At 41.9% G+C, this 13,091-nt stretch overlaps 1 protein-coding gene across 10 annotated transcripts in view; it reads left to right on the forward strand.

Annotated features, from left to right (window-relative positions):
• The window catches only part of LOC144668247 (A-kinase anchor protein 13-like), a 385,814-nt gene that overhangs the window by 32,792 nt on the left and 339,931 nt on the right, over positions 1-13,091 (forward strand). For 9 of the 10 annotated variants that reach the window (XM_078530039.1, XM_078530037.1, XM_078530033.1 and 6 more), the window contains exon 2: positions 66-118. Coding sequence is in view for 5 of the 10 variants with exons in the window: in XM_078530027.1 (XP_078386153.1) it covers positions 66-118 (53 nt within the window). In the remaining 5 variants the exon portion in view is untranslated. Of the gene's footprint in view, positions 1-65; positions 119-3,888; positions 3,955-13,091 lie in introns of those variants that run through there. The other variant, XM_078530034.1, reaches the window with a different exon arrangement.

A 13,091-nucleotide genomic window follows, 5' to 3' on the forward strand; every position in this document is an offset into this window, starting at 1 on the left:
AGGATAGAACTTAAGTCTTTGTACTAGTTCTGCTAATTTTTATTTTTTACTTTCATCTTTTTCAGGTTATTGTGGCATTTGGAAGAAAAACATCATCTGACTGGTGATCTCCCTTTGAGTAAGTTTATTATGCACCAGTGTCAATCTTTAAATTAGCGTTCTTCCTTCTCTTCCCTTTTCAAAATAATTCACGTGACACTGTTGTGTGTAGGTACACTTTCTTTCTGCCTTTGTGAAGTATTTTCACATGTCCTTGGTCTCTGATCAACATATATTGAGAAACTATAGACGGTACTAGTGGGAGGGAGCAGTTGGAACATTTTCAAATACTTCACGCAGTGAATAAAGAGCAATAATTCTGGTTTATTTGCTCATCCTAATCCGTGGGTGTCAGTGACGTTTGTAGCACCATCACTGTTCTGGCTGACATCAGCCAGTTCATCACAGAATGGGAATCCAGTCTGGGAACTGTGGGGGTCAGAAGTTGACACCTTGCTTCTTTAAGAAATTGGGGAGCGCTGCAGTTTTTCATGACTAATGGTCAAAGGCTGTTTAGAGAGTCTAGAACAAAGGAGCATAGTTTCAGGGTGAAGGGTCAGCTATTTAGGACTGTGATGAGGAGAAATTTCTTCACACAGTGGGTTATGAATCTCTGGAATTTTTGACTCTATAGAGGGCTGTGGATGCTCAGTCATTGAGTGTATTCAGGATTGAGATTGATGGTTTAGGCACTAAAGGAAATGAGAGGTGTGGTGATCAGGCAGGAAAGTGGAGTTAAGGTAGAATATCAACCATGTTCCTATTGGATGTTGGAGCAGGCTCGAGTGGCTGTGTAACCTATTCCTGTTATTTTTTTGGTTCATCTATTCACCTTCTCGATGAAGAGTACTGTACTAGTTATTAGGATAAAGCACTAGCTTTAAATCTATTCATAAAGATTCTGATCATTCATATAACACTGTAAAGGAATCCATCTAGTGGAAAGCATGCCAGCAGTAAATGTACTCACATTTTGTTTCTTTTTTAAACTATTAGCAGTGCCTGGGAAATTTGGTCCCTTTGTCCCTTGGGGTGCCCAAATAATTGTTGCACAAGGGTGGTAAATAGAGCTGAACAATTAATGACTGGGCATCTGAGGCCTGTTATTGGGCAAATGTATCTTAAGGGAGAAATCTTTAAGTATGATTAATCTTCATGTGCATTTGCGCAATTATAGGGGTGCCATTGCTACAAATTTAGGCAAACGTTGTGAAAAGTGAACCACCGTTTTTGTCTGTTCCCTTACCCTTCTCTCAGACTGTGACGTGATAATTCCTCATTTAAGTTGTAGGACTTGTCATTTAGATTTTCAACAATCTCAGGTTGTGTAACTGCAGATGATAGTTACTGTCCTGCTGCCTCCATCCTTACAGTAATGTGATTTTCAAGCTTACAAGTGCTTTTGAGAGAATAAATAAAGATGTTTTGCGCTGCTTAGCAAAGCACTTAAAGGGGCCATAGGGTCTCGAATGTCATTAGAGGAGCAGAGAGAGAAGGGGAAGAAATTGTTTCACATGGAGGGCAATGGCATGCTTCATACAAATGGCTTCAAAGCAGAGATCATAACATCATTTAAAAGGAAATTGGGTTAACATTTGATCAGGAACAATATGAAAGATCATAGGGAAAGGGCAGGTAAATTTGTTAAGAGTGGATCGTACCAATTGAAGGGCTGGCACTGGCACAGGTGTGATGAGCTTCATGGCTTTCTCCTGCGTGGTAATATCAGTGATAGCTATTTTGGATGGACAAGTTGGTACAAAATCAAGAAACGGGCAAAGTGAAAGTAATGATTTGTCAACTTCAAGCAGTCATCTGAAGACATGATTTTGACTTGCGGCCTATGAGAGATGAGACTTGTACAACCCTGTTGACACTCTGTGGCCTCCAATCCTCAACTGAAGATTAAAGGATGAACCGTATCAGAACATACTGTGCTGCGTATTACTGAGAAATGTATTCGAGCGTTTGGAGGTTATATATGTTCCAATTTGCATTGCTGCTTCATATCATTGTGGAATATTATCCCATTCCAAGTGGATGCTGTGGTGCTTAACATGCAAAAGGCAGGGAAAATTGTGATGATGTGACTTCTGGTTATCTCTGTCCCTGGTTATCTCTGGTATCTTCTGATTTGATGTGGTGGGGGTCTGGGATTGGCGGACTGTTCACATAATCTACAGCAGAAATGGTTAGCATTGAGAGGTTCATGAATAGTGGATGGTGAATAAAGTAAAGGGAGCACTCACGCAGTACAGGCCACAAGATGCATCTTTGGCTATATTGCATCTTTTCATAAAACATTAAAAAATTCTCCTACAAATGCATATTTTGGGAAGTTTTAAAAATATATATATATTCTAACATTGCCTTGTAGTTTTTTTATACCAAGTTGTTGAATCAGTTAAGCCAGGTAAATCCCAGTCAAAGCTAGGGAGTAAACATTGCACTTAATGTAACTTTTTCTATTCTTTTGACGTTAACCTTGAGCTGTTTGTTTTTTTTAAATTTTAGATAATGCAGATTTTTCGGTATGTGCTTTACTATTGTACAAAATGCTCTCTAAGTGAGGAATTCTATACTGTTCTTCATTGGACTTGGTAATTTGCTAAAGCATATAGTTTGTCTGTTTACTAAAATCTCTTGGATCTGGGATCAAATTCAGGCTCATCTGATGGGATGGAAACCTTTCCCTTGTCCACTGGCTGCAAGCGCCCAATGTGAAATGAGTTCATGTAGTTCAGAATTGGTTTCCATTTGGCACCGAGTGACAGCAAAACTGTGCTAATTATTGTGGGAAATTGACAGGTCATACTGGTGCAGTAAGGGGCTGTTTGTCCGAGGTTAGACAACAGCAGGATTTTTACTGTCTGCTTCCCTGTTCTGTTTACTTCACGTGCAGCATTCTTTTGTGTAAAGTAATTAACCCTGTACTGACTGTGCCCCACTTGTGGGCTCTTGTAGGCTTGAGCTGATGTCTCCTGGTCCTTAAGTTTGTGGCAACCCCATTTTACTGGGGTTCAGTTTATCCATGCCCTTCGAATTCTTGAATGTTTGAAAAATATATACCATAGCCAGCTTTTTTTAAAAATAGAAGCGCCAGGATCTTCAGGCCCTCCTCCTCATGAAAATTTGATTTCCCTTCATTCGCACCACCTCTAACTCTTGGATATCTCTGCTCTAGTGCCATGCTCAGAATTACTCACAGTACTCCAGATGTGGTTGTGTTGTTGCTTTGTATGGGAACATTATCACCTCCAAAGATTTGTTGAGGGAGTGAATTTAAGTACCTAGGGTCTAGCCAGCTGTCGGCATGGCCGCCAGTTGTGGTGTGAGTAAAATTGGAGGAGTGCAGAGAACTCAGATGGTAGCAGGACAGAAGGAGGTTAGAGATAGGGAAGGATGGCACTGTAGAGGGTCTTCAAATTTTTGGTGGCAATTTTAAAATTGGCCACTGGGAACCAATACAGGTCAATTGATATTTGCATATTCATTTAAATATGTTGTCTTTTTAATTGCTTAGATAACTAAATGTACATTGTGCTTCTTCCTTGTGTTATGAATCTTGATTGTCTGATAGTGCAGGCTTGAGAAGTGATTGCCTGTGATGTGTATTTTGCACATTGGCCTTGCATTTAAACACGAAAGCACTTTGAGTTTTCCAAAACCTGTGATATAACTTATCCACCTATAGTAACGGAAGGCAGAACTTTTCCACTCTTAATCCTCAGCTCTAAGGTAGAAATCTTTTCTGATGTGTTTAATGACGGCACTTAAGTCTGACAATTGGAGTAAACTTCCTGTTTCAAGGTTTGAACTATATTACTCTGTTTGCCCCAACAGACATGGAGAATTATGGAAGGGGCAGAAAAGGTCAAGCTAGCTATGAATTAGTCTGTTCTACTCCATCTTGGGGTGAGAGTTGTTCTGTCCTGCTGCCTTCCATAAGTCTGCATCTTATAAGTCCAGCTTCAGTCATATTTTGAGTGAAAACAGCTGTAAATATATGTTCTGTTACTTTTGAGTTCTCTGAGCCTCTACCGGTTGGCCTAGGAAGTGATATCTGCTCCAAAGTACAACTCCTATTAAAATGAATTCCGTATGAATGGAGGATTAATGGATTGCCAAGGGCGTGCATGCTGTTGTGGATAAGTTGCTCATAAACTGCCTTGTAAATTTGCTTCGGTAACGTACACTAACTTCCCGCAGTATGTTTCAATTATGGAAGTTAGATTTCAGAACAAAAAAACACTGGAAATAATTTGTGTGTCAGTTGGTATGCCTCTGAAAGAGCACCCCTGAGCACGGTACAGGAGAAATCTGTGGTAGGTGTGGGGGGGATAGGAAAGGGAAAAAAGACTGAAGGCGAGCCTGACAGGATAAGTTTCAAAATAGTTCTGAAAATGGGGAAGGCTCTTTTATAAAAAGAAGAGCTGTATTCATATAGGATGTTACCAGGTGTCTTTGGGATGTCTCAAAAGTGCTTCACGTACAGTTATTTTACTTGTTTTTGTTTCAACTTCCAGCCTTGGCAGTTTTCTGCCAGTGGAAGTGTGATACAACACAGCAACATGTCGAAGAATGGGAGTACTTGTGGTTTACTCACCTCATTTCTAAACTTGAGGTGGTACTTTCTTGAAATGTATTGAATTTGTAACATTTAGAAACAGGCTTTTGACCTGTTTTGGTTTCTTGTTTTAAGATGTGAGTCGGGAAATGACCCTGCCCAAACCCCGCCTTTTCTTCAGGCGATGAGTCATAGTCGGGTGCAGAGTTCAAGGATTATCAGATTTTTAAAAAAAAAAGTTAGTCAAAAACAGAATATGCTGGAAATCTGTTGGCGTCTATAAAGAGAAAAAGGACAGGTTAACGTTTTGAGCAAAAAGCACTTGGTCAGAATTGACAAAGGAATTCAAACGATTGGTTGTGTGATTGATCTGCTGTGCCTTTCCAATAATTCCTGTTTCTATCGCAGGTTTTCAGCAGAGCAGGTTATCTGGTTATTGATGCCTTTGCTGCTCTGTGGGATTTTCATATATTTAAATTAAATTATTTAAATTGCTATGTTTGCAGCAGTGATTACGTTTCAGAAGCAGTTCATTGGTTGTGAAATGCTGTCGTGTCCTGTGGACATGATGCAAGTTCAGTTGTTTGCCTTTTGGGTCTCCCAGTTTCTCTAATGTGGCATAACGGGCTGATTACTTGATATGCTCCTATGAACGCTTCTTTGTATTTTCTAAAATTTGCTTTAATTTTTAAGTATTGCTGCTATTGTATTATATTGTTGTGTGCAGTATTGTGTCAGCTGGGGCTCAGTGTGAGCACTCTCTGAGCCAGAAGTTTGTAGGTTCGAGTGCCACTCCAGAGGCTTGAGGACCAAAATCAAAGTTGGCAGTCCAGCGTAGTACTGAGGGAGTGCTGCATTGTTGGACAGTGACATCTTTCAGATGAGATGTTAAACCGAGAATGGGTCTGGCCTCCTGGGTGAATGTAAAAGGCCCCCCTATTTTGAAGACGAGGAAGGGAGTTATACCTGGTGTCCTGCCCAATATTTATCCCTCAATCAACATCGCAGAAAAAAGGTTATCTGCTCATTATCATATAACTGTTTGTGGGAACATGCTGTGTCCAAATTTGCAGCCTTGACTCCTACATTACAGCAATGACTGTGCTACAGAGGATTTTATTGGCTGTAAAATGCTCGAGACATCCAGAGGCCTTGAAAGGTGCTATATAAATGCAGAACCTTCCTTTCCTTCAAAAACGACAAGTTAAGTGGAGGGGTCCTGTAAACTGCAAAAAATAGAAGTTTCTCTGAAAATAGCTAGGCTATTCCTCCAGCCTAATTGCTCACTTCCTTCAGTGCGGCTTTCTCCGCTTGTCAGCACAGCCATTAACCCAACGCATTGCATGCCTCCCTTTACAAACCAGTACAGTCAGTGGCAGACAGAAACCAGTATTTTTCTGGCTCTCTAATTATAGCCTTTCATATTTTTGTTTTCCTCCAACTTCTTTCCCTCTTTTCTGTGCTTTGTCTTGAAGCTGCTAATTCATTCAATTACAGTAGGAAAAATATTTTACTCTTCAACTGGGGCTTTCTTACTGAAATCCCATTTCCGTCCTCATTCTCCGTGTACTTTTACATTCTCTGTTTTTCATTTTGTTTTAAATTGCCTTATGATCTCTGCCTCAAGGGCCATGTGCAATAATACATTTTGTATACCAATGACTCTGTGGTTGGGGGAAATCTTCTAATTTCCCTTTTCATTTTTCTAGTGTATTCATATGTCAATGCAACCTTGTTACTGATTTTTTTTCAACCAGTTGAGGAAAACCTTTACTAATTATCCATTCAAAATCATTAAAATTGAAAACCTAAGTTAAATTTCCCCTTAACCTTCTCTGTTCTGTGAAAAAAAGCCTTTCTCTTTGTGAGCTTTTCTTAACTATAGCCTCTCATTTCTGTTGTCACTCGAGTAAATTTTTGATATACACTTGCGAGGACAGTGTCAGCCTTCCTACTATGAAGTGTCCAGAACTGCGCATGGTCTGATTGGGGCTTAAACAGTGACGTGTTAAATTCAACGTGCCCAACCTCTCATTTGTGATCAATTTCTCAGTGTCTAAAACCCAGGATCCCATTTGTTTTTTCCACCTGTACTTGCACCATTTAAACATCAGCATAGCTGTGCCCCTGGATCTCTCCTTTCTTCATCTTATTAATTGTACTGCTTTCAGGTTAAACTCTTGTGGCTGTGCTTCCAATGGGTGCTGTTCACCCCCTGGAATCTCAGCCAAGTGCATTATTCACAAGTGAAGATTGTATTGTAGCCAGCTTCAACCTTGGGTGTGCCTGATTTACTTTGCTGCTGCCTCGCCCCAACACACCCCAGAGCACCAAAGTCACGGAGTTCCCAAATTCCTAACCCTTCATTTAATACTTTTGTTTCAATTGATATATTCAAATCTGTGTACTGGATTTGGTGCAGTTCTTTGTAAAAGTGCTTCTAAAATCAAGAAAAGAATGCATCGCATATCACTGGGAGCATGGCTCGGTGAGTCACTGCATCATTCTGCTTACTCTGGAAATGTTTCTGAACTGGCACCAAGTCCCATCCATTCATGACCCTCCCTCTCCCTGACTTACGTTGGCTTCTGGTCCATTAATGCCTCAATTTTAAAATAGTCTTCTTTGTGTTCCAGTCATTCCATGGTCTTTGCACCTCCCCATTTCTGTAAATTCCTCCAGCCCTTCAAAAACTCCGTGTACCTCTGACTCTGGCCTTTTGTGAATCCATGAATTCCTTTGACCTGCCATTGGCGGCCGTGCCTTTAGCTGTTTAGGCCCCAAGCTCTGGAATTCCCTCCCTAAACAATTCTACCTCTTTCTCATTTAAGATACTCTAAAACCCACCTCGTTGACCAAGCATTTGGTTACCTGTCCAATGTCTCCTCCTTTGGCTTGGAGCCAATTTTTGTCTTGTTTATGCTCTTGTGAAGTGCCTTGAGACATTTCACTAGCTTAAAAGTGCTATATAGATGCAAGCTATTGTTGAACAGAATTCCTCTCCCATCCCCCACCATGACACACATCCATGGCCACTGATCTGCTGCTCTCAGAGAGAATTGATGAGTTCCCCCAAATAAAACAAAGTGCTGGAAACACTCAGCAGGGCTGGCAGCATCTGTGGAGAGAGGAACAGAGTTAATGCTTCAAGTCAAGTATTTTCTTCAGTTCCCCAAAAACACCAGTTAAAAATCCTGGAATCCAGCTAATAAAAATGGATTTTCACCTCAGTTATAATAAACCAGTGGCGCTGTTTATTGGAAATAGCAGTCCCTTTATTTATTGTGGTTACGGTAAGAGTTGCTTTCAGTTTTCCTTTAAAAATAAGCCGGAATTTTGGAATGCTGTGTAACTAGCTCAGGCTCGGTCGCCAGTGTTTTGCAGCATATTCTGTGGAGCGAACACACGGTGAAGGAGATGTCTGTGCGCTCCTTTCCCCTCAATTATTTTTGGCGCAAGTTATTTCCCCCCTCGAACCCTTGCTTCAAATTCTGGAATAATCCTTGTTGTGTCTCGGCCCCAGCTCCTCATTCACGTGCCTCTGCCTTTTTATTGGGCAGTGTAGGTTTGTCATAATTCGCTGAGCATTTACAGAAAATTATGTCCTACATTTAGGTTCCATTGGAGTTTTAAAAAGGCAAATTGAAAGTATTCTAATCCTGAGTTTCAGATTACCAAACCCAAATGGCTTTTGTTGGTGCTCATGTGGGCTCTTGTGTTATCTGTCACCACCACCATGTGAATATATCTGTCTTGTGACTTCCTCTTGTTTATCTGCTGTTTTTTTGAGTCTTACAGCAGAGATTTCTTTATTAAGTTGAGCCAAGCAAGGCTGTCCATTAGAGAGGCTCTTGAGTGCCGTCCCTCTAGACACAGCAGCCTGCTAAACACTGCTAATGGCTGTTAAAAACAACAATGCTGGAAAAGCACAGCAGGTGGAATTGCTTTAGAGAGGAAGGTGACTAGCATTTCGGGGTGGTACCCTTCTGCCAGAACAATTCTAATGAAGGGTGTTGACCTATCTCTCTCTTCCAGATGCAAATTGATCTTTGTGCTTTCTGTTATTTCAGATTTCCAGCATTCATTTTTTAAAAATTTTTTACTAATGGCCATTAGTCTGCCTTCCTACTTTCCCAGCTAATTTCATTGACCTTGCTCGTGGATGCCTGAATAACTTATTTCTGGCATGACAAGTGAGGTGTTCCTCTAGAGGTTTAAGCAAAATACACTGGAGGCTGCAGTAAATGTTAGAAATGAGAATTAAGAGCATAACACTGTAAGACATAGGAGCAGGAGTAGGCCATTCGGCCCATCGAGTCTGCTCTGCCATTCAATGGGATCATGGCTGATCTGATAATCCTCAACTCCACTTTCCTGCCTTTTCCCCATAACCCGTGATTTCCTTACTGCTTAAAAATCTGTCTATCCCAGCCTTCAATATACTTAACGACCCAGCCTCTACAGCCCTCTGCAGAGAGAATTCCACAGATTCACTACCCTCTGAGAGAAGAAATTCCTCTCATCTCTGTCTTGAATGGGCAACCCCTTACTCTGAGATCATGCCCTCTGGTCCTAGATTATCTCACAAGGGTAAACAGCTTCAGCATCTAAAACAAAAATAAAAATACCTGGAAAAACTCAGCAGGTCTGGCAGCATCTGCGGAGAGGAACACAGTTAACGTTTCGAGTCCGTATGACTCTTCAACAGAACTAAGTAAAAATTGAAAAGAGGTGAAATATAAGCTGGTTTTGTGGTGGAGGGGGGTAGGGGGGTGGGGGGGGGGGGGGGGGGGGGGGGGCTGTGGGTAGAGCTAGATAGAGGGTCAGTGATCTATCCAGCTCTACCTGTCCCACCCACCCCTTAAACCAGCTTATATTTCACCTCTTTTCTATTTTTACTTAGTTCTGTTGAAGAGTCATACGGACTCGAAACGTTAACTGTGTTCCTCTCCGCAGATGCTGCCAGACCTGCTGAGTTTTTCCAGGTATTTTTATTTTTGTTTTGGATTTCCAGCATCTGCAGTTTTTTGCTTTTAGCTTCAGCATCTACCCTGTCAAGCCCCCTAAGAATCTTATGTTTCAATAAGGTCGCCTCTCATTCTTCTAAACTCCAATGAGTACAGGCCCAACCTACTCAACCTCTCCTCATAAGAAAATCCCTCCATACCCAGGATCAACCTAGTGAACCTTCTCTGGACTGCCTCCAATGCCAGTATATCTTTCCTTAGATATGGGGACCAAAACTGTTCACAGTATTCTAGATGTGGTCTAACTAGTGCCTTGTATAGTTTTCGCAAGACTTCCCAATTTTTGTACTCCATTCCCTTTGAAATAAAGGCCAACATTCCATTTGCCTTCCCTATTATCTGCTGAACTTGTATGCTAGCTTTTTATGATTCATGCACAAGGACTCCCAAATCCCTCTGTGCATTTAAATAATATTCAGCTCCTCTATTCTTCCCGCCAAAGTGCATAACCTCACATTTTCCCACATTATATTCCATCTGTCAAGTTTTTGCCCACTCGCTTAACCAGTCTATACCCCTCTGAAGACTCTGTGTCATCCTCACCACTTACCTTCCCACCTATTTTTGTGTCATCTGCAAACTTGGTGATAGTATATTCACTTCCCTCATCCAAGTCATTAATATATATTGTAAATAATTGTGGCCTCAGCACCAATCCCTGTGGCACTCCAGGTTGTCATCCTGAAAATGTCCCCCTTATCCCAACTCTCTGTCTTCTGTTGCTTAGATCCACAGTATCCATTGGTTGGATCCACAACAATTGGATATATACTTGAAAGAAAAAGATTTGCAAGGTTATGAGGAAAGTGCAGGTGAGTGTGACTCGAATCAGATTCCTCTTTCGGAGTGCCAGCACAAGACACGATTGGCTGAGTGAACTCCTCCTGTGCTGTCTGCTTCTTTTCTGATTCCACTGTCATTTGAACCCAATGAATACCATCACCCAGCCCAGTTTGTCACTTCCCAAACTTGGGTTGTGGCTGGAGAGAACATTTTGAGGTGTACATAACAAGGAGGAAAGAAGTCGCACTTATATGTTGCTTAATTACATACTCCACATCTGCCAAAACACTTTGCAGCTGTTCCTGTGTTGTCACTGTTGTCCTGTAAGCAAATGTAATAATCAACTTGTTTGCAGTAAGATGCCACAAACAGCAGATGAATGATCAGGTGACCTGTTTTTGGTGGTGTTGGCTAAGGGAAGAATGTTGGCTTGGTGCTCGAGTGAAGACTGGTACTAATGAGGGTGGGGGCTGGGGCATGGTGGGGATGGGGGTGGGGGGTGGTGTGGGGGGAGATATAAATGGCTGCAATTTGTGATGTAAAATTCAATGTGCTGTAATGTTCCAGCACGGGTCTCGGTAAACATTTATATTTTTGTGAAGAAGACTTGAAGCTGCCAACTGGCAGCAGCTCCCAAAACGTAAAAACATTTGTTTACCTGAGCAGGAGATATTGACAAGTTCGATATGACTTGACATTGATGGGAAGATAATTGTGCCATTGCTGGTGGATACAGTGTTCTAAATACCGAAAAATACCTATCGAAAAATGGGTTGGGGAAGAGAGACAAAGCTGGGTCTGAAGATGAGGTCATCATGGTGATGTAATCACAGGCAGTTGATGCATGGGTATAATTTTTAAAATTCTTTTGTGGGATGTGAGCATCGTTGGTTCGGTCAGCATTTGTTGCCCATCCCTAATTGCCCTTAAGAAGGTGGTAGTGAGCTGTCTTGAACTGCAGAAGTCCATGTGGTAGCCATGACCACACTATAGAAGCATTAAACAAATGCTGTAGGTATTGATTGGTACTTGTGCTTTATTTATTTTTTGATGCCTATAAAGAGCTTTGGTGCCGATGCATTGAGAGTTTGGAGAGGGTGTTGTGGGCTGTGTGGTGGATGGCTTCATTCCTCAGAAGTACATAAAAGCCACTTTTGTACTGTGCAGCTGCCACTGGCTCCCAACATGCAGGTCTTTTGTGGGCAGTGGCAACCCCAAAGTAAACAAAATAGGCTCACTAAGGATGAAGAAAGGCCTTTTCCTTCCACCCTCATCATTCCGCCACCCACCCCAAACTCTAAAGTTTTCTTATCTTTCTGATCTCAGTTAAAGGATGTGGGCTTGACTCAACAAACTACCAACACTAAATATTAGTATTGAAATCAGTCCTGGTGTTTGTAGTTTCCACAAACACTCTCAACGCAGTTTAAGTCCAGTTAAACGGTGCCAGGATCAACAGTTGAATTTTCCTTTAATTGTTTTCAGTATTTGTACTTTGTGCTCACCAGCTTTCTCTACAAGGTATCCTTCAATGCAAAGTGGTTTCTGACTTGCCACCAAAACCAATGGTGAACGAAAAGCATCTGCTGTGCTGTTAAACAATTCTTTTTTGTTCTTTCATGGGACGTAGGCATCGCTGGCTAGGTCAGCACTTATTGCCCATTCCTAATTGCCCTTGAGAAGGTGGTGATGAGCTGCCTTCTTGAACCGCTACAGTCCATGTGGTGTAGGTACACCCACAGTGCTGTTAGGAAGAGTGTTCCAGGATTTTGACCTAGCGACAGTGAAGGAACGGCGACATAGTTCCAAGTCAGGACGGTGTATGGCTTGCAGGGGAACTTGGTGGCGTTCCCATGTATCTGCTACCCTTGTCCTTCTAGGTGGTAGAGGTCATGAGTTTCGAAGGTGCTGTCCATTGAGCCTTGGTGAGCTGCTACAGTGCATCTTCTGGATGGTAGACTATGCTGCCACTCTGAGTTGGTGCTGGAGGGAGTGGATGTTGATGATGGTGGATGGGATACCAATTAAGCGGGCTGCTTTGCCCTGGATGGCGTTGAGCTTCAGCGTTGTTGGAACTGCACTCATCCAGGCAAGTGGAGAGTAATCCATCACACTTCTGACTTGTGTCTTGTAGATGGTGGACAGGCTTTGGAGAGTCAGGAGGTGAGTTACTCTCTGCAGAATTCCCAGCCTCTAACCTGCTTTTGTAGCCAGGGTATTTATGTGGTTGGTCCAGTTCAGTTTCTGGTCTTTGAAGGCAGTAATGCAATCAGAGGTATTTGTGACATAGCAACTTATAGGCGAAAAACAAGATTGCACTTTCGGATTTGTTTTTAGGCTTGTAGCTCCCTACCTATTACTATTGAGTTGCTTTTGAACCTCATTGTAATTTGGAAAGAAGCCAAGATGAGGGTTGCTGAAAAAAATGTGGTTTCTTTTCTCGCCTTCAGAATTGAGTATTCCACTGTTTTCCTGGCTGATTTTCCATCCTCCACCCTGCATAGATTTCAGCTCATCCAAAACTCTGCTGCCCTTAAGCTCATCAGTGCCAAGATTCCTGCACGCAAAGGGACATAAGCAGAACTAACTAGGCCATGCAGCCTTTCAGTTAGTTTATGATTGGCTTCCTGCTCCCCAGTGGCTCAACTGTAAAATTCTCACCCTGGTGTTCGTTT

This window comes from Cetorhinus maximus, chromosome 26 (assembly GCF_964194155.1).
Source record: "Cetorhinus maximus chromosome 26, sCetMax3.hap1.1, whole genome shotgun sequence".
NCBI classification, from domain to species: Eukaryota; Metazoa; Chordata; class Chondrichthyes; order Lamniformes; family Cetorhinidae; genus Cetorhinus; species Cetorhinus maximus.